General features: G+C 53.2%; 1 protein-coding gene across 3 annotated transcripts in view; it reads left to right on the forward strand.

Annotated features, from left to right (window-relative positions):
- ABCC2 (ATP binding cassette subfamily C member 2) overlaps positions 1-21,547 on the forward strand; it is a 64,797-nt gene that overhangs the window by 10,266 nt on the left and 32,984 nt on the right. For all 3 annotated transcript variants that reach the window (XM_084634405.1, XM_084634406.1, XM_084634407.1), the window contains 12 exons: positions 2,110-2,244; positions 2,692-2,814; positions 12,309-12,364; positions 12,815-13,046; positions 13,718-13,893; positions 14,559-14,736; positions 15,253-15,507; positions 16,012-16,077; positions 16,482-16,619; positions 17,260-17,406; positions 20,373-20,457; positions 20,961-21,027. In XM_084634405.1, coding sequence (XP_084490531.1) covers positions 2,110-2,244; positions 2,692-2,814; positions 12,309-12,364; positions 12,815-13,046; positions 13,718-13,893; positions 14,559-14,736; positions 15,253-15,507; positions 16,012-16,077; positions 16,482-16,619; positions 17,260-17,406; positions 20,373-20,457; positions 20,961-21,027 — 1,658 coding nt within the window. The remainder of the gene's footprint in view (positions 1-2,109; positions 2,245-2,691; positions 2,815-12,308; positions 12,365-12,814; positions 13,047-13,717; positions 13,894-14,558; positions 14,737-15,252; positions 15,508-16,011; positions 16,078-16,481; positions 16,620-17,259; positions 17,407-20,372; positions 20,458-20,960; positions 21,028-21,547) is intronic.

Here is a 21,547-nt window from a genome sequence, read left to right on the forward strand (position 1 = left end):
GAGTCCCAAGGTGTGTCTGGTATCGGGGTAGCCGTGTTAGTCTGTATCCACAAAAACAGGAGTCCGGTGGCACCTTAAAGACTAACAGATTTGTTTGAGCATAAGCTTTCATGGGTAAAAACCTCACTTCTTCAGATGCATGGAGTGAAAATTACAGATGCAGACATAAATATACTGGCACATGGAGAGGAGGGAGTTACCTCACAAGTAGAGAACCAGTGCTGACAGGGCCAATTCCATCAGGGTGGATGTAGTCCACTCCTTCTTTCAGTGGGTCAGTTGTACAGCTGATGGTCCTTAATGGTCCGTCAAGCAGGCTAGGCAGAGCTGACACCAGCTTGTCTGGGGTGTCATCAAGAAACATAGCACAAGTTTGAAATACAGACAATGTACAGCCAGTACTTAAATACAAAAATGATACCTGCATACAGACAGCATAATCATAACCAGACAACCATCACCTTGTCTTAGACACCTTATTTGACCCCCTTTATACAAAATTTGGTGCCACTCCAGGATCTTGGTTGCAACAATGATTTATACGGACCCAGATTATGTCAGTAACGTCACACCCTGGTGCAGAAAGGTGTACAACTCTCCTCGGGGTGGTTTTTTTAGAGCGCTGCATCTGCGCAGTTTCTGTGCACTCGGTGGCTTGCCAGTGTGTGCACCTTGGGGGTTACAGCGCTCACAGCTGCTTTACTGCGCACAAACTTGCCTGTGTAGACGGGGCCATAGTCAAGTCTCTGGTTGCTTCCAAAACATTGGAAGGTCCTTGATCCCTTGATTAGAATGCTCCGATTAGTATAAGTCCATAGGTTTCAGAGTAACAGCCGTGTTAGTCTGTATTCGCAAAAAGAACAGGAGGACTTGTGGCACCTTAGAGACTAACCCATTTATTTGAGCATAAGCTTTCGTGAGCTACAGCTCACTTCATCGGATGCTGAGCTGTAGCTCACGAAAGCTTATGCTCAAATAAATGGGTTAGTCTCTAAGGTGCCACAAGTACTCCTTTTCTTTTTATAAACCCATAGTCCAGAGGCTTGAGCAGGAAAGAGGCAAAATGGAGTGTTTCCAGCGCCTTTTATAGCTTCTGCCATGTAGAGGGAAATCCATTGTTTCAAACAAAGCCCTCACTGCTGCTGGTGGAAAATTACAAGTAAAAGATGGAGTTTGGAGTCACATGGGAAAGTCACATGTCCATGCCTGATTTTGCTTAGTCACAGAAGAAGCCATTAACGGCACCCCAGACAGAAGGACAGTCCATTCAGTGTAGATGGGTGTCTTCCATTGTGAGTTAAGTGTCCTTTTGATGAGCTGCTTGACTTGACTAAAATCAGCAAGGAGTCTTGTGGCACCTTAAAGACTAACAAATTTATTAGAGCATAAACTTTCGTGGGCTATGACCCACTTCTTCAAACATCTGATGAGGTGAGCTGTAGCCCATGAAAGCTTATGCTCGAATAAATTTGTTAGTCTTTAAGGTGCCACAAGACTCCTCGTTGTTTTTGCTGAAACAGACTAACACGGCTGCCCCTCTGAAACTCGTTAACTTGAATAGTTCCTTCACAATGTGCTAGCTAAACACCTTGTTGGTGTTTCCCAGAAGCAAACACATTAGAAATCCAGGTATAGAGCCAATATTCATAACTTCAGATACAAAAATGATACATTGGTTAGTCTCTAAGGTGCCACAAGTCCTCCTGTTCTTTTTGCGGATGCAGACTAACACGGCTGCTACTCTGAAAAATGATACATGCATGCAAATAGCATAATCATATTCAGTAAATCATAATCTGTGCATAGACATCTTACATGACATGTTTTGTACAAGATTTGTTGCAATTATATAACAGAGATAGCAACAATAATCTACATGGTCATAGTTTAATCAGATAACATCACAATCGGGTACACTTGGATCACATTTTTAAATGGAAGCCAATACTGTACAGCCCGATTCTGCATCTGTGATATCCTGGGACCCATGTATAATCTCCAGGTCATGAGCCTCAAGTTCAGCCCCCTGCCCAGGTTACACTGTCCTGGGTTCCTCTGTCACCAGCCTCCCTGCACCCCCTGCTCTAACCCAGTTCGCTCTCTCCCCAGTTCCTGGTTCTGCTGCTTCATGACACCCAGCGCTTCCACCTGCGCAGGGACTCCGGACCACTCTTCTTCTTCTGGATTCTCTCCCTGCTCTGCGGGGTGTTCCCGCTCCAGACGCTGATCCGGAAGGCACTGCCGGTCAGGAGCAGCGGGGACCGCGGGCAAGGGCCCCTGGGAAATCCCTCACACTCCCAGTTCTCCCAAAGGGGCAGGGTTTGGCCCAGGAAATCCCCTCCCTTGTGGGCTGTTAACTAGCATCAGCTTTTGGGGCACTGCAGCCCCCTGTGAGCAAGCACCCATGGGGAACGTGAGTGGGGGTAAAGCAGAAATAGCTCCTATCTCTCCTACCATAGGGCCTCAGCTCTGCCCACCCCAATGCGTGCCCCTGGGGGTCATGTCCAGAGGTGCCTGGGCTGAAAGTAGACAGCTCCAGGAATTCAGGAGCAGTTGAAATGGGGGATTGAGCGGAAACGCTCAGGCAGCCTTAGCCCAACTCACTTTCCTGGTTGTCCCTGGGTCCAGGCTGGGCTTGTACCTCACTTGCAGGTGCCATCAGTTATCCCTGAGGGCTTTCCTCCCCCACAGGGCCTGGTTCCTGACCTGCCACGGTTCAGCCTCTTCCTCATCTCCTATGGGCTCCAGCTTCTCCTCTTGATCATCTCAGCTTTCTCAGATGTCGCCCCAGAAACAGAGGAAATGGCCAAGAAGGTGAGAGCTCTATGCCCCCATCTGGGCTTTGGGGTGAGCACAGCCTGTAGACCCTGCAAGCGGCTTGGGGAGGGAGAGGCTGCCGCAAGGTGCCTCAGCTTAGAGGGGCTGGTGGCACATGGGCTCCATAGCAAGATCCCATCTCCACGCATCTTTGAGGCCGAGGTCGTGAGACAGTATCTGTGAGGTCTCAGTGTGGGCCAGGTGGGTGGAGAGAGTCCCCACACTTCAGCCCTGCAAGGCTCTCAACTCCTGCCTTTCAGCCTGTGCAGGTCCCAGGACTGGCCAGACCTGCCCCACATGCTCTGTGGGACTTGCAGTGGCCCATCCCCTTTGCCTCAGTGTGGGGCCCCCAGGATTCCACCTTGGAAGGGGGAGACTGAGTCAGCTCTTGCCACAGACACAGCTCTGGTGAACAGCCTCTTCTCTTTCTTTAAAAAAAAACGAGGTGTACTTGTGGCACCTTAGAGACTAACACATTTAGTTGGGCATAAGCTTTCATGTACTAAAACCCACTTCATCAGATGCATGCAGTGGAAAATACAGTAGGAAGATATATATACACAGAGAACATGAAAAAATGGGTGTTGCCATAACAACTGTAACGAGACTAATCAATTAAGGTGGGCTCTTCTCAGCAGGAGAAAAAAAAACTTTTGTAATGATAATCAGGATGGCCCTTTTCAAAGAGTTGACAAGAAGGTGTGAGTAATAGTAGGGGAAAAAATTATCATGGTGAAATAGTTTTTACTTTGTGTAATGACCCATCCACTCCCAGTCTTTATTCAAGCCTAATTTAATGGTGTCCAGTTTGCAAATTAATTCCAATTTTGCAGTTTCTCGTTGGAGTCTGTTTTTGAAGTTTTTTTGTTGGAGAATTGTGACTTCTAGGTCTGAAATTGAGTGACCAGGGAGACTGAAGTGTTCTCAGACTGGTTTTTGAATGTTATAATTCTTGACGTCTGATTTGTGTCCATTTATTCTTTTGTGTAGAGACTGTCTGGTTTGGCCAATGTATATGGCAGAGGGGCATTGCTGGCACATGATGGCATATATCACATTGGTGGATGTGCAGATGAACGAGCCTCTGATAGTGTGGCTGATGTGATTAGGCCCTGTGATGGTGTCCCCTGAATAGATATGTGGGCACAGTTGGCAATGGGCTTTGTTGCAAGGATAGGTTCCTGGGTTAGTGGTTCTGGTGTGTGGTTGGTGGTGAGTATTTGCTTCAGGTTGGGGGGCTGTCTGTAAGCAAGGACTGGCCTGTCTCCCAAGATCTGTGCGAGTGAGGGATCGTCCTTCAGGATAGGTTGTAGATCCTTGATGATGCACTGGAGAGGTTTTAGCTGGGGGCTGAAGGTGACGGCTAGTGGCATTCTGTTACTTTCTTTGTTGGGCATGTCCTGTAGTAGGTAACTTCTGGGTACTTTTCTGGCTCTGTCAATCTGTTTCTTCACTTCAGCAGGTGGGTATTGTAGTTGTAAGAATGCTTGATAGAGATCTTGTAGGTGTTTGTCTCTGTCTGAGGGGTTGGAGCAAATGCAGTTGTATCGTAGAGATTGGCTGTAGACAATGGATCGTGTGGTGTGGTCTGGGTGAAAGCTGGAGGCATGTAGGTAAGTATAGTGGTCAGTAGGTTTCCAGTATAGGGTGCTGTTTATGTGACCATCGCTTATTAAAGAGTGGGAGTGGATGGGTCATTACACAAAGTAAAAACTTTTTCACCGTGCTAATTTTTTCCCCTACTGTTACTCACACCTTCTTGTCAACTGTTTGAAATGGGCCATCCTGATTATCACTACACACGTTTTTTTTTTCTCCTGCTGATAGTAGCCCACCTTAATTGATTAGTCTCATTACAGTTGGTATGGCAACACCCATTTTTTCATGTTCTCTGTGTATATATATCTTCCTACTGTATTTTCTACTGCATGCATCCGATGAAGTGGGTTTTAGCCCACAAAAGCTTATGCCCAAATAAATTTGTTAGTCTCTAAGGGTATGTCTACACCACGGAATTAGGTCAAATTTATAGAAGTTGAAGCTATTCCACAGTTCCCGCAGTCTCCGCCGCCCAGTGGAATTCTGGGTTAAGCTCCCAGTGCCTGATGGGGCAAAAACATTGTCGTGGGTGGTTCTGGGTACATGTCGTCAATCGCCCCTCCCTCTCTGAAAGCAACAGCAGACAATCGTTTTGCGCCTTTTTTCCGTGCGGATGCCATACTGCTTTCAGCAGACGGTGCAGTAGGACTGCTAACCGTTGTCACTGAACCATTGCTTCCGCTGAAACTCTGCTCTCCTGGTGCCATGAATCCACTTTGCAGGTCCTCTATATGACCGTCGTCATCCACTGCTTCCGCTGCAACTCTGCTTTCCTGCTCTTGTCTCACTGTGACGAAGCGGGACTGTTCTTAATGTTTCCTCTGAATAGTGTGGGGAGTGCCTCAGTTTCCCCTATGCAGTTCTTAAGTATCTAGGTGGTGGGGTAAGGGACTATGATCATTGCAAGGCCCTAGAGGGCAGGTGTGTGCAGGGGTCTGGACACAGAGAATGGCCGACACCCTGTTTCCTGGCAACTGATGGCCTGGGCCCTTCCCCCCTGCAAGGTGAGAGCTAAAGGGTTGGAGAACAAAGGAATCAGGTGACCTCCTGGCCCAGGAAAGGGACAAAGCCCAGAGGAGGGGCTGGAGGGAGTTTCAGTTTGGATCTGGCTGGGGACCTGGAGTGAAGTGCAGACGGGGTTGTCTGCTCACTGCCCCCCAAAATGGACCCGGCTGAGGGGTCCTGTTCTCTGCACCTACAAGCTCTGGTTTAGACCATGTTCCTGTCGTCTAATAAACCTTCTGTTTTACTGGCTGGCTGAGAGTCCCGTCTAACTGCGGAGTTGGGGGGCAGGACCCTCTGGCTTCCCCAGGACCCCGCCTGGGTGGACTCACTGTGGGAAGCGCATGGAGGGACAGAGGAGGCTGAATGCTCCGAGGTCAGACCTAGGAAGGTGGAAGCTGTGTGAGCTGTGTGTCCTTCAGACAGTCTGCTCCCAGAAAGGAGACTTCCCCAGAGTCCTGCCTGGCTTCATGGGGAGCAGTTCCAGAGCATCACCCGGGGACTCCGTGACACTCACCATACCATGGCAAGCGTGCAGCCCGCCCAGCTCAGCTCACCGACACTGCCGCTGTTGTGTCCTGGTGCTGCTGGCAGCAGATCATAGAATCATAGAATATCAGGGTGGGAAGGGACCCCTGAAGGTCATCTAGTCCAACCCCCTGCTCCAAGCAGGACCAATTCCCAGTTAAATCATCCCAGCCAGGGCTTTGTCAAGCCTGACCTTAAAAACCTCTAAGGAAGGAGATTCTACCACCTCCCTAGGTAACGCATTCCAGTGTTTCACCACCCTCTTAGTGAAAAAGTTTTTCCTAATATCCAATCTAAACCTCCCCCACTGCAACTTGAGACCATTACTCCTCGTTCTGTCATCTGCTACCATTGAGAACAGTCTAGAGCCATCCTCTTTGGAACCCCCTTTCAGGTAGTTGAAAGCAGCTATCAAATCCCCCCTCATTCTTCTCTTCTGCAGGCTAAACAATCCCAGCTCCCTCAGCCTCTCCTCATAAGTCATGTGTTCCAGACCCCTAATCATTTTTGTTGCCCTTCGCTGGACTCTCTCCAATTTATCCACATCCTTCTTGTAGTGTGGGGCCCAAAACTGGACACAGTACTCCAGATGAGGCCTCACCAATGTCGAATAGAGGGGAATGATCACGTCCCTCAATCTGCTCGCTATGCCCCTACTTATACATCCCAAAATGCCATTGGCCTTCTTGGCAACAAGGGCACACTGCTGACTCATATCCAGCTTCTCGTCCACTGTCACCCCAGGTCCTTTTCCGCAGAACTGCTGCCTAGCCATTCGGTCCCTAGTCTGTAGCGGTGCATTGGATTCTTCCATCCTAAGTGCAGGACCCTGCACTTATCCTTATTGAACCTCATCAGATTTCTTTTGGCCCAATCCTCCAATTTGTCTAGGTCCTTCTGTATCCTATCCCTCCCCTCCAGCGTATCTACCACTCCTCCCAGTTTAGTATCATCCGCAAATTTGCTGAGAGTGCAATCCACACCATCCTCCAGATCATTTATGAAGATATTGAACAAAAACGGCCCCAGGACCGACCCTTGGGGCACTCCACTTGATACCGGCAGCCAACTAGACATGGAGCCATTGATCACTACCCGTTGAGCCCGACAATCTAGCCAGCTTTCTACCCACCTTATAGTGCATTCATCCAGCCCATACTTCTTTAACTTGCTGACAAGAATACTGTGGGAGACCGTGTCAAAAGCTTTGCTAAAGTCAAGAAACAATACATCCACTGCTTTTCCTTCATCCACAGAACCAGTAATCTCATCATAAAAGGCAATTAGATTAGTCAGGCATGACCTTCCCTTGGTGAATCCATGCTGGCTGTTCCTGATCACTTTCCTCTCATGCAAGTGCTTCAGGATTGATTCTTTGAGGACCTGCTCCATGATTTTTCCAGGGACTGAGGTGAGGCTGACTGGCCTGTAGTTCCCAGGATCCTCCTTCTTCCCTTTTTTAAAGATTGGCACTACATTAGCCTTTTTCCAGTCATCCGGGACTTCCCCCGTTCGCCACGAGTTTTCAAAGATAATGGCCAATGGCTCTGCAATCACAGCCGCCAATTCCTTCAGCACTCTCGGATGCAACTCGTCCGGCCCCATGGACTTGTGCACGTCCAGCTTTTCTAAATAGTCCCTAACCACCTCTATCTCCACAGAGGGCTGGCCATCTCTTCCCCATTTTGTGATGCCCAGCGCAGCAGTCTGGGATCTGACCTTGTTAGTGAAAACAGAGGCAAAAAAAGCATTGAGTACATTAGCTTTTTCCACATCCTCTGTCACTAGGTTGCCTCCCTCATTCAGTAAGGGGCCCACACTTTCCTTGGCTTTCTTCTTGTTGCCAACATACCTGAAGAAACCCTTCTTGTTACTCTTGACATCTCTTGCTAGCTGCAGCTCCAGGTGCGATTTGGCCCTCCTGATATCATTCCTACATGCCCGAGCAATATTTTTATACTCTTCCCTGGTCATATGTCCAACCTTCCACTTCTTGTAAGCTTCTTTTTTATGTTTAAGATCCGCTAGGATTTCACCATTAAGCCAAGCTGGTCGCCTGCCATATTTACTATTCTTTCGACTCATCGGGATGGTTTGTCCCTGTAACCTCAACAGGGATTCCTTGAAATACAGCCAGCTCTCCTGGACTCCTTTCCCCTTCAAGTTAGTCCCCCAGGGGATCCTGGCCATCCAACCACCGCTTCCGCTGCAACTCTGCTCTCCTGCTCTTGTCTCGATAACGAATTTCTCCATGCTGGCTGTCATGGTCTCCCTCATCCACTGCAACTCTGCTCTCCTGCTCTCATGAATCCACCTCTCAGGTCCTCTCGTCCTTCTCTATAAATATCTATTCTCGTGGCATCCGTCGTTAGCCACCACTTCCACTGCAACTCTGCTCTCCTGCAGATGCCATACCACCACAAGCATGAAGCCCTCTGAGATCACCGCGGCAGTTATGAGCATTGTAAACACCTTGCGCATTATCCTGCAGTATGTTGAGAACCAGAACCGGCAAAGGCAGGTGAGGAGGTGACGGCAGAGCGGTGATGAGAGTGATGAGGACATGGACACAGACTTCTCTCAAAGCACGGGCCCCGGCAATTTGGACATCCTGGTGGCAATGGGGCAGGCTCATGCCATGGAACGCCGATTCTGGGCCCAGGAAACAAGCACAGACTGGTGGGACTGCATAGTGTTACAGGTCTGGGGTGATTCCCAGTGGCTGCAAAACTTTTGCATGTGTAATGGCACTTTCATGGAACTTCATGACTTGCTTTCCCCTGCCCTGAAGCACAGGAATACCAAGATGAGAGCAGCCCTCACAGTTCACAAGCGAGTGGCGATAGCCCTCTGGAAGCTTGCAACGCCAGACAGCTACCAGTCAGTCAGGAATCAGTTTGGAGTGGGCAAATCTACTGTGGGAGCTTCTGTGATCCAAGTAGCCAACGCAGTCACTGAGCTGCTGCTATCAAGGGTAGTGACTTTGGGAAATGTGCAGGTCATAGTGGATGGTTTTGCTGCAATGGGGTTCCCTAACTGTGGTGGGGCGATAGACAGAACGCATGTCCCTATCTTGGGACCGGACCAGCTTGGCAGCCAGTACATAAACCTAAAGGGGTGCTTGTCAATGGTGCTGCAAGCTCTGGTGGATCACAAGGGATGTTTCACCAACATCAATGTGGGATGGCCAGGAAAGGTGCATGACGCTCGCATCTTCAGGAACTCAGGTCTGTCTGAACAGCTGCAGCAAAGGACTTACTTCCCAGACCACAAAATTACCTTTGGGGATGTTGAAATGCCTGTAGTTACCCTTGGGGATCCAGCCTACCCCTTAATGCCATGGCTCATGAAGCCGTACACAGGCAGCCTGGACAGCAGTCAGGAGCTGTTCAACTACAGGCTGAGCAAGTGCAGAATGGTGGTAGAACGTGCATTTGGACGTTTAAAAGCGCGCTGGCGCAGTTTACTGATTCGGTTAGACCTCAGCGAAACCAATATTCCTATTGTTATTACTGCTTGCTGAGTGCTGCACAATCTCTGTGAGAGTAAGGGGGAGACGTTTATGGCGGGGTGGGAGGTTGAGGCAAATCGCCTAGCTGCTGGTTACGTGCAGCCAGACACCAGGGCAGTTAGAAGAGCACAGCAGGGCGCACTGCGCATCAGAGAAGCTTTGAAAACCAGTTTCATGACTGGCTAGGCTATGATGTGACAGTTCTGTTTGTTTCTCCTTGATGAAAACCCACCCCCTTGGTTCACTCTACTTCCCTGTAAGCCAATCGACCTCCCCACTTCGATCACCGCTTGCAGAGGCAATAAAGTCATTGTTGTTTCAAATTCATGCATTCTTTATTAATTCGTCACACAAATAGGGGGATAACTGCCAAGGTAGCCCGGGAACGGTGGAGGAGGAGGGAAGGAAAAGGCCACACTGCACTTCAAAACTTATTGAATGCCAGCCTTCTGTTGCTTGGGCAGTCCTCTGGGGTGGAGTGGTTGGGTGCCCAGAGCCTCCCCAGCCTGTGTTCTTGGGTGTCTGGGTGAGGAGGCTATGGAACTTGGGGAGGAGAGCGGACGGTTACACGGGCTGTAGCGGCGGTCTGTGCTCCTGCTGCCTTTCCTGCAGCTCACCCATATGCCGGAGCATATCAGTTTGATCCTCCAGTAGCCTCAGCATTGCATCCTGCCTCCTCTCATCATGCTGCCACCACCTCTCCTCTTGCTCCCGTCATCTCTCCTCTCGCGTGTCCCTCCTGTCCTCACGTCATTTTGTGCTTTCCTGGACTCTGACATTGCTTGCCTCCACGCATTCTGCTGAGCTCTTTCAGTGCGGGAGGACTGCATGAGCTCAGAGAACAGTTCATCGCGAGTGCAGTTTTTTTGCCTTCTTATCTGCGCTAGCCTCTGGGATGGAGATGATAGGGGGAGTGTTGAAACATTTGCAGCTGTGGGAGGAAAAAATGGGAGAGTAGTATTTAAAAAGACACCTTTTAGAGAACAATGGTTAGAACAATGAACCAAGCTGTTAACATTACATAGTACATGTGCTTTCGGTACAAGGTCGCATTTTGCCTCTTATATTGAGGGCGTGCTGGTTTGGTGTGAGAGATCACACACGCAGGGCCGGGCAACAGAATTCGGCTTTCAGGCAGCCATGGTAAGCCACAGTCTTTTGGCTTCTTTAACTTTCCTAACATGTGGGAATAGTTCCAAACAGCAGCACCCCCATTTCCCATACCAAGCACCTGTTGGGTTGACCATTTAAAAGGAGGGGCTGAAGTTTCTGGGTTAACGTGCAGCACAAACCCAACTAACCCGCCCCCCCCCCACACACACACACAATTCTCTGGGATGATCGCTTCACTCCTCCCCCCATCGCGTGGCTAACAGCGGGGATGATTTCTTTTTGGCCACAGGCAAACAGCCCAGCAGGAACAGCCACCTCTGATTGTCCCCTTAATAAAATTCCCCTATTTCAACCAGGTGACCATGAATGATATCACTCTCCTGAGGGTAACGCAGAGAGATAAAGAATGGATGTTGCTTGAATGCCAGCAAACACCAGGACCATACACTGCTATACTTTGTTATGCAATGATTCCAGACACGTGTTACTGGCCTGGCGTGGCAAAGTGCCCTACCTTGGAGGATGGAATAAGGCTGCCCTCCCCAGAAACCTTTTGCAAAGGCTTTGGGAGTACCTCCAGGAGAGCTTCATTGAGATGTCCCTGGAGGATTTCTGCTTCATCCCCAGACACGTTAACAGACTTTTCCAGTAGCTGTACTGGCCGTGAATGCATCCTAAGTCTTCAGGGCAAATTAATCATTAAACACGCTTGCTTTTAAACCATGTATTATATTTACAAAGGTACACTCACCAGAGGTGCCTTCTCCCCCTTCAAGGTCCGGGAGCCTGCCTTGCGAGGGTTGGGAGGGTATTGGATCCAGGGTGATAAACAGTCCCTGGCTGTCGGATAGAACGGTTTCATCCTCATCCTCCCCCTCATCTTCCTCGTCCCCTAAATCCTCATCCCTGTTGCGTGAGACTCCGCACTTGCAGGAGTCCACAGACAGCGGTGGGGCAATGGTAGGGGCACCCCCTAGAATTGCATGCAGCTCATCATAGAAGCGACATGTTTGGGACTCTGACCCGGAGCGGCCGTTTGCCTCTGGTTTTTTGGTAGGCTTGCCTGAGTTCCTTAATTTCCACGCAGCACTGCTGCGGGTCCCTGTTATAGCCTCTGTCCTTCATGCCCTTGCAGATTTTTTCAAATATTTTGGCATTTCGTCTTTTGGAACGGAGTTCTGATAGCACAGATTCGTCTCCCCTACAGCAATCAGATCCAGTGCCTCCCGTTCAGTCCATCCTGGAGCGCTTTTGCGATTTTGGGACTCCATGGTCACCTCTGCTGATGAGCTCTGCATGGTCACCTGTGCCACACTGGCCAAACAGGAAATGAAATTCGAAAGTCCCTGGGGCTTTTCCTCTCTACCTGGCTAGTGCATCTGAGTTGAGAGCGCTGTCCAGAGCGGTCACAATGGAGCACTCTGGGATAGCTCCCAGAGGCCAGCATCATCGAATTGTGTCCACACTACCCCAAATTCGACCCGGCGATGCCAATTTCAGCGCTAATCCCCTCGTCTGGGAGGAGTACAGAAATTGATTTTAAGAGCCCTTTAAGTCGACAAAAATGGCTTTGTTGTGGGGACGGGTGCAGGGTTAAATCGATCTAATGTTGCTAAATTCGACCTAAACTTGTAGTCTAGACCAGGGCCAAGGTGCCACAAGGACTCCTCGGTTTTTTTGCTGATACAGACTAACATGGCTACCACTCTGAAACCTGTCCTCTTTCTTGGTGTCCTAGAACCCAGAGGTCACAGCCTCCTTCCTGAGCTCCATCACCTTTGGCTGGTACACCAGGTAGGCAAAGCAGGGTGGGAGGGAGCCCACGGCGGGAACAGCAGGGGTTGCAAGCTGGGACTGAGGGACCCCGGCAGAGTGGAGTGAGTTGTGGCGAGGCCAGGACTGGGATGGCAGGGAGGGGCATTGTGTAAGGCTAAGGTCTGCTCACCTTACTCTTGTTCTCTTACTCTGTTGAGTTTCACTGTCTGCCAGGTGCAGGAGGTGCAGGGTGGGAGGAATTGTGGGTGAAATGAGTTGCTCCTGGCTTGCACTGCAGCGAGATTGAGCACCCCAGAGGCAGCTTGGTTGCTTGGGACACGGTGGACTCAGCTGCCTGCACCCGGTGACCCCGAGTGTTGTCTTTGTGTCTGTTCCGGGCTGGGTATGAGGGACAGTCAGCAGGAGAGACCCGTTTCCGTAGTGTGCAGGAGAAGGTTTTGCTGACCAGAGGCTCTCTCTGCCCCACAGGATGGTTCTGAAGGGTTATCGCAAACCCCTGGAGATGGAAGATCTCTGGGACTTGAAAGAAAACGTGAAAACGCAGCAAATCTTCAGCAGGTTTGACAGAAACATGAGGGCCGAGGTGAGGAAGGCCCGTCGGGGGCTGGAGAGACGGCGCTGCAAGAGGAGTTTGCACGAGGCAGCCCCAGACCACAGGAATGGGCTCAGCAAGGCTCAGAGCCAAGACATCCTGGTGCTGGTAACTCTCTCACTGCCCTCTGGGCTGGACTTGGGGCTCTGGCTCCAGGTCACTGTGTCTCTGGCACAGGCCATTGGAGCTTTGGCTCTGCAATGACGTGAGTGAGGAGGGTTGGAGGGAACCCTCAATAGATGCTCCACATGTCTTAAGGTTTTCTCCCCTCACCAGCTCCCCACAGGCCTGTCTGACAACTCCCCTCTCCCTGGGCCATCAGTGCTGCTCCGTGATGAGCTGAGGGTCTAAGCACAGGGCTGTGACGCCCCTTCTCCTCTGGGGTTCTGTGCTGCCCACACATCCCTCCCAGCCCCGGGAACCAGCCGCCTGCAGCTCCCCCACCCCTTCCCGAGCACCCACTGCTTCCACCATCCCATGCTGCCTCCCTGCCATCCGGGACTGGGCCTTGCACCTGTGCGGAGCACCTGTCCCAGGGAAGAGCCCCTGAGTGGGGTGTCTGATCCAGGGAGAAGGGTGCCTTGGCTGGGGGGGGGGGCACCTGTCCCGGGGAAGGGCCTCTGGGTGGGTGGGGGCACCTATGCAGGGTGTCTGATCCAGGGGGCCCATGGAGTGTTGGGTGTGGGGGAGGACCCTGTGGGGTGTCTGACCCAGGGTGGGTGTCCGGCAGGATGCCTGTCTGATCCAGTTTCCTTTCTCACATGCTGGCTCCTGTCTAGGAGGAGAAGCAGCCGAAGAGGAAGAAGAAGGAAGATGTGAGTGGCCCCAGTGGGGATTACCCCAAGGCCTGGCTGGCCAAGGTCCTGATCAGAACCTTTGCAGGGAACCTCCTGAAATCGGTGGCTTTCAAGCTGGTGCATGACCTGCTGGTGTTTGCCAGCCCCCAGCTGCTGAAGTGAGTCCCCATCTCTGGGCTGCCTCCACAGAGACCTCTCGCCTGCCCTGCACCCAGCCAGGAGCTAGGGCAGGCCCAGGGGGTTTCTCTGTGGACGGTGCAGGGACATGCCCAGACAAGGGGGCTGCTTCATGGTCCAGGGTTTAGCATCAGTGTCAGGTCCAGACTTTAGCATCAGTGGCTGGTTGTTCTAGATGGAATGAGGGTGGGGGACCCCGGGGGCTGGCGTCTGTGTGCTGGGGGTGGTGGCACCCCCAGGGTTAGTCTCTTTGAGGCAAGGGGTGGCAATACCCTTCTGGGTCTCTGTGGGGTGGAGGGGTGTTGGGGGGGCTGGTGTCTGTGGGGCAGGGGTGGCGGGATCTGTGTGGGGCTGGTCTCTGTGGGACAGGAGTTGTGGTATCCTGGGGGGGGTGGTCTCTCCAGGGAGGGGTGGCAGCATCCTTGGGGGGCCGATCTATGCGGGTGGGGGTGTCCCTGGAGGGCTGGTCTCTGTGGGTAGGGTTTGTGGTGTCCCTGGTGGGTAGTCTCTGCAGGGAGGAAGTGATAGCATGCTTGGGGAGCTGGTCTCTGTGGGGCTGGGGTGGCGGTGTCCCTGGGGGGCTGGTCTCTGTGGGGCAGAGGTCTCCCCATGCCTGACTGGTCTCACGGGCTGCTCTGACCGTCAGACTGCTGATCTCCTTTGTTGCGGACCCCACGGCGTATGCCTGGCAGGGCTACCTCTACGCCTTGCTACTGTTCGTAACCGCGCTGGTCCAGTCCATCTGCCTGCAGCAGTACTTTCAGCTCTGCTTCCTGCTGGGCATGAGTGTGCGCACGGCACTCATGGCCGCTGTCTACAAGAAGGTCGGTGTGTGTACCCCCATCAGCATTCCCTGCCAGGAACAGCTGCAGGACGGCATGTCGGGCTTTCCTGCTCCCCCCAAACCCTGTCCCCCAAATACACTTCCCTCTTCTTGTGTCTTTGCCTCTCCTCCAAGGGCACCTATGAGCTGGGCCTTTGTTCCCCAGTGAAGGGGCTGGAGGTTTGGACATCCTGGGAGTTAGCTGCCGGGAGTCATGCAGTAAGAACCATGCACACCAGGCCGGCTCCCTGCTGTAATCCCCATGCAGTGAAGCGCAGGCTGCAGAGTCCTGGTGGGAGGCATTTACCCACAATAGTGCAGCGGCCCCCAGAGCCAGGCGGGAGGCCCGGCAAGGAGGAGTGTCCAAGAGCCGGGACTCAGGAGTCAGTCCAGGAAGCTTGGCCCCCACCAGGAGCTGCTCTGATGCGTTTGGCCTCGACTTCGCACGCAGCACTCTGCACGGCGCCCAGGGGCTGGGGGCTGACCTGGCCCCTGGTGACTGTGCTGTCCACCCTAGGCGCTCACTATCTCCAACGCCACCCGCAAGGAGTACACTCAGGGTGAGACGGTGAACCTGATGTCGGCCGATGCCCAGAGGTTCATGGATCTGGCCAACTTCATCCACCAGCTGTGGTCGGCACCACTGCAGATCGCCCTGTCCATTGTCTTCCTGTGGTGGGAGCTGGGCCCCTCCGTCCTGGCAGGGATCGGGGTCATGGTGCTGCTCATCCCCATCAACGCTCTCCTGGCCACCAAGGCCAGAACCATTCAGGTCAGTGGTTGGGCAGGGTCCACTCCCCGGGCTGGCCTGGCAAAGGCTTCCTCCTTGCCCCTCTCCGCTTGAGCCCCCCACGCACCAGCCACCCCGTCTTCTTCCCTCCAGTGCCCCTGCCCACTGCCAGTGGCTCTCCGGAGTGGGAATGTAGATGGGGTCCGAGAGAGGAAATGCAGAGCCTGCTTGGGGCTGCCCCTTTACCCTGCAGCCCGGAGGCCGCTCTGTGGAGCACCAAGCTCCAGCAGAGACCCCAGCCCTGTGAGCTGACCCTCCTGCACCTGTGCTGGTCCAGGCCCTGCCAGCGGGAGAGGGGGCCCGCCTGGAATAGACCGGAGTCCAGGGGTGGGGCCTGCAGATGGGGAGTGCTGGCAAGGCAGATGAGGGATGAGTGAGCCTGGGGCCGAGATGGGGCGTTTGTGGAGTTCCTGGGTTTTAGGAGCTGCTCTTTGCCTTGGGCTGGGGTTCGGGCTGGGGGATCCAACTCGCCTTTCTCACTGGCAGATGAAGAACATGAAGAACAAGGATCAGCGCATGAAAATAATGAATGAAATCCTTAGTGGGATCAAGGTGAGCACCATGGACCCCACCCCCGAGTGCCTGGCTGCCCCTCCCCCTCCAGGGCATTAGGGGCGTGCCTGGCTGTCCTGCCCCCCACCAGGACACCTGGGATTGGTGCCTGGCCATCCCCACCCCAGGGCACATGGGGTCCCATCCTTCTCTGCATGGCAGCAGTCTGGCAGTGCCCCACCCCCCCAGCTGATGGCATGTGATGGTATAGGATTTGCTGTATGAGTCCAGGAAGGTGACCCCCATAATGCCCCTGGCTGGTTGTGCAGCTACCTATGGGTGGGGCTGCAGGCAGGAGAGTGAGACCCAGAGCCGGTGGATGGGGTGCTGCGTGCAGATGAGATGAGCCTTGGGAGCAGGGGTCACTGTGGGAGCTGGATCCGCTCATTCTGGTCGTCACTCAGATCCTGAAGCTGTTTGCCTGGGAGCCTTCATTTGAGCAACAGGTTGGGGAGATCCGGGTGCGTGAGCTGAAGGGCTTGCTGCACTTTACCTACCTTCAGGCCTTCTCCATCTTCATCTTCTCCTGTGCCCCGTTCCTGGTGAGTGCTCGGGGGCTGGCGGTGGTGGGAGGCCTCCGGGGAGACGGGGTTGCCTCCTGGGGTGGCAGGACAGATTGGGATATGCCCAGGACGATAAGGCTGTAGGCGTGGATGCGTAGGTGGTTTTGGGGGAGGGGAGGGGGGGATCAGGCTTTGAGGTTAGGGGGTAGGATGTGCCCAGGGGCTGACAGGCTGCGGATGGGGAGTAATGTGCCTATTCCCCGCACCATCCCATACTACCTCCCTATGATCAGGGACTGGGACTTGCCCTGGGCGGGGCGCCTGTCCCGAGGGGCCCCTGTGGCGGAGTGTCTGTCCTTGGGAAGGGCTCCTGTGCCAGGGCGTCTGTCCCAGGGAAGGCAGGCAAAGCACCAAAGTGTTTATTGTCCACTGTCCACTCTTCTGGGGAGACCCCAACAAGAGCTTTGGAGGGTCCCCCAGCTGGAGCGCTGTGTGTGGAGGACACATGGGCTGGGGCCCCAAAAGGAGCACCAAGCCCTGGGAGATGGGACCCTTGGCCTGAGCACGTGCCCCTGCATGCGGAGGATGGGATGCCGGGCAGGAGCACAAGGTGGGGTAGGGGTGAGGGCGTGGCTGCAGTGGCAGATGGGGCTGTGGCTCTAACACCCCCTGCCCCCAGGTCTCTGTGGCCAGCTTCGCTGTCTACGTCATGGTGGATGAGAAGAACATCCTAGATGCACAGAAGGCATTTACCTCCATCTCCCTCTTCAACGTGCTGCGCTTCCCCCTGGCCATGCTGCCCATGGTCATCTCCTCCTTGGTGCAGGTGAGCCCCCCGGGCAGGGCGGAGAGAAGGAGGTTGAGTCTTGGGCCCTTTTGTTAACCTCCAAATGAATCGTATGGTTCAGGCTCAGCGTGTGGGGCTCAGGAGGACTTGGGTTGCAAGGCTCCCTATCCACCCGGCATTCTGATTTATTTCCTCGGTGGGTCGAGTGTGTTGTGGCGGCACCCGGAGGCCCTGCCAGGATTGGGGCTGTAATTCGTCCAGTAGTGTCGCCTGGGATTGGAGATCTTTGGTAGCTGGGCCCATTGGGCCGCCCATGCATGCCATGAGTGGTGTCTGTGCAGTATAGCGCTGTGCAGTCCAGCCACCCTCAGTTCCTTCTCAACCGCCCTTGGTCTGGGATGGGATCCTGAGCAGAGCCCTTCGGACATCCCTAGCCTTTAGTAGTAGCAGTAATAGTCGTGTTTCTGTTCTTTTGTAGAATCGCCGTTTCCTTTCATTTTTCTTTCCCCTAAAAAAAAATTCCATTGCTCTTTCTTCCCCATTATTCTTTAACTTAGCATAGGTTTCCCTTTTTTAATATGCCTTTCCCGATCGGGAAACTCTCCCTGGTCGTTTATGCCCCAATCCCCCAGGTTTAAGAGGTGCCTCTCTTGCTGCGAAGCCATCCCCATGAGCAATGGTCACTCCTGGTGCATACACTGCCTCGGTGAGGGACACATCTCTCAGAAGTGTACCTGCTGCCTCAACTTGAAGGCCCATGAACTGAGGCTAAAACTTTTACTCATGGAGAGTTCTTTGCGACCAGCCTCAGACCCTGGCCCCGATGCCTCTCCTATGCGGTGCTCACCATCTGCCCGGTCATCAGCCGACGCTCACTCACTGCGCGCCACCAAGAGGAAACCCACCCTCTCTCGCCCAGGCAAAAAGGAAAGGGCCACAAGCTCCCCCGCTAAGGAGCTGCCTCAGAAAAAGGCATCCCCAGGGAGCTGTGAGGATGTTGTGGCTACAGACGTGAGACAGCTACCGTGACTGTCTGGGAACCTCCTGTACTGGTGCAAAGGACAGGTCCAAAGTGGGCGGGATCACAGGTGGAAACATGGTCTCTTGGCACTGAGAAAGACAGTGTAAGACTTTCAAAAGCGGTACCCACCACTTCAACAAAAATAATCATAGAATCATAGACTTTAAGGTCAGAAGGGACCATTATGATAGTCTAGTCTGATATCCTGCACAACGCAGACCACAGAATCTCACCCACCCACTCCTGTAACAAACCCCTGACCTATGTCTGAGCTATTGAAGTTCTCAAATCATGGTTTAAAGACTTGGAGGTGCAGCGAATCCTCCAGCAAGTGACCTGTGCCCCACGCTGCAGAGGAAGGCGAAAAGCCCTCAGGGCCTCTGCCAATCTGCCCTGGAGGAAAATTCCTTCCCAACCCCAAATATGGCTGTCCGCTAAACCCTGAGCACGTGGGCAAGACTCACCAGCCAGACACCCAGGAAAGAATTATCTGTAGTAACTCCGATCCCACCCCATCTAACATCCCATCACAGGCCATTGGGCATATCTACCGCTAATAGTTGAAGATCAATTAATTGCCAAAATTAGGCTATCCCATCATATCATCCATTCCATAAACTTATCAAGCTTAGGCTTGAAGCCAGATATATCTTTTGCCCCCACTGCTACCCTTGGAAGGCTGTTCCAGAACTTCATTCCTCTGATGGTTAGAAACCTTCATCTAATTTCAAATCTAAACTTCCTGATGGCCAGTTTATATCCATTTGTTCTTGTGTCCACTGAATTGATACTGAGCTGAAATAATTCTTCTCCCTCTGTGGTATTTATCCCTCTGATATATTTATAGAGAGCAATCATATCTCCTCTCAGCCTTCTTTTGGTTAGGCTAAACAAGCCAAGCTCTTTGAGTCTCCTTTCGTAAGGTAGGTTTTCCATTCCTTGGATCATCCTAGTAGCCCTTCTCTGTACCTGTTCCAGTTTGAATTCATCTTTCTTAAACATGGGAGACCAGAACTGCACACAGTATTCCAGATGAGGTCTCACCAGTGTCTTGTATAACGGTACTAACACCTCCTTATCTCTACTGGAAATACTTCGCCTGATGCATCCCAAGACCGCATTAGCTTTTTTCACGGCCATATCACGTTGGCGGCTCATAGTCATCCTGTGATCAACCAATACTCCAAGGTCCTTCTTCTCCTCTGTTACTTCCAAGTGATGCGTCCCCAGTTTATAGCAAAAATTCCTGTTACTAATCCCTAAATGCATGACCTTGCACTTTTCACTATTAAATTTCATCCTATTACTATTACTCCAGTTTACAACGTCATCCAGATCTTCCTGTATGATATCCCAGTCCTTCTCTGTATTGGCAAAACCTCCCAGCTTTAGTAGACATCACTCCGAAGTCACTTCCATCTCGGGGCACTGCTCTACAGTCACTGACAGTGGACCATCCATCACAACACCACTCAAAGAAGAAGGAACGGTGACTCCCCCTGTGCAGTAACGGAGGTTCTGAAAGATGTGTCCCTCCGGGTGCTCCGCTCCCCACCCTCCTTCCTCTCTGCTTCGAAGCGCACACACACACTCTGCAGCAGAGAAGGAACTGAGGGTGGTTGGACCACAGGGCGCTATATAGATGGTGCGAGACGGGGAGGAGCACAAGCGCAGCCCAGCGGGGGTGGGTACCGAAGCTCTCCGAACCCAGGTGCAGGAGGTGTCCACAGGAGCGTCCTACAGGGGAGTGTCCACAGGAACACACACCTCGAAGCGCCCGAGGTGCTGCGCAGGGAGAGTAACCTTCTGGGTGCTGCACACACAGACACACGGCCCCTGCCTTTTTGTTCAATCTCGTGGGAAATACAGAACTGGGGAGTTGCCCCCAGGGTGTGAGGGTTGGGCTGGAAGATTCTGGAGCTCTCTACCCCACTCGGATGGATTTGTGTCTCACCTGTGTGACATCCCCTTTTGCTTCCTGCAGACCACCGTGTCCACCGAGCGGCTGGAGCGGTACCTGGGGAGTGGCGACCTGGACCCCTCAGCCATAAGAGATGACCCCAGTGTTGGTAAATAAACTGCCAGTCTTACAGAGGGCCCTGGTGTGCCTGTGGGGGGCCCGCTGCCACATCATGGGTGTGTAGGGCCCTCAAATACAACTCCCCATCAGCACCAGTGCATGTGGGGGGCACTTGGGCACAACCCCCACCCCATGTGTGGGGCCCTTAGATACATCCCCCCTCTCCCACCCAGTGTGTGGTGCCCCCTGGCACAATGTCCCCTCCACTCCTACCCCATGTGTGGGGCCCTTAGATACACCCTCCCCCACTCGCACCTCATGGGGGGGCACCTGGTTTTCAGGGTCCTGTGGTACAACAACCCTCCCCTCATGTGCAGGGCCCTTTGGGGAGGATTTCCTCCCTCAGCCCAAATCCTGGATCCACTAGGCATGAGGGGGAGCCCCCGAGTGGGCTGGTGGCTCCTGGGAGCTGGACACACTGAGTTTGGGGTTGGGCTGGGGAGAGATCTGTTCCCCACCCAGTCTCTGAGGTGCTGCCCGTTCTCTTGGCAGACTGTGCAATGCAGTTCTCCGAGGCCTCCTTTGCCTGGGAGCAGGGTGCCGGGCCTGTGATCAGAGAGTAAGTGTGCTGCGTTCAGGGCCTTGTGCTGTGCTGGGGGGGCTCCCTTCCCTGTTACTGACTTGCCAGGCAATCGCCTTGTGCTGTCATGGGTGGAACACAGCCCCCTGTGCAGCCTGGCCCTGCAGGACACACATCCCCCAGAGCAGAGACACGGGCAGCTGGAAACACCTGCTTCGCTGGCTTGTTCTCGTTGATCACATGGTCTGGGTCCTTTCATGACGTTTCCAGCCCCATGCAAGGCCCAGGTGGCAAGTCCAGGAGACGCAGGAGTCCAGGAAGGAGTCTGTGGTTAGCCTGGATAACGTAGCTGTTAGGGATGTAAAAATTTAACTGGTTAACCAATAAGCTTGAGGCTTATCGGTTTCTGTTAACAATTAAACTCTGCCCGAGGTCCCGGCTGCTGCCCCGCACGTCTGGGATCCTGGCTGCCGGCCCCGTACCCAGGGCTCTGCTGCCATCTGCGCCCAGCAACCCGGCTGCCACCACAGCGCAGAGCCCCAGGGCGGGCCGGCAGCCG

This window comes from Lepidochelys olivacea (assembly GCF_965140295.1).
Source record: "Lepidochelys olivacea isolate rLepOli2 genome assembly, chromosome: 7".
Lineage (NCBI taxonomy): Eukaryota > Metazoa > Chordata > Testudines > Cheloniidae > Lepidochelys > Lepidochelys olivacea.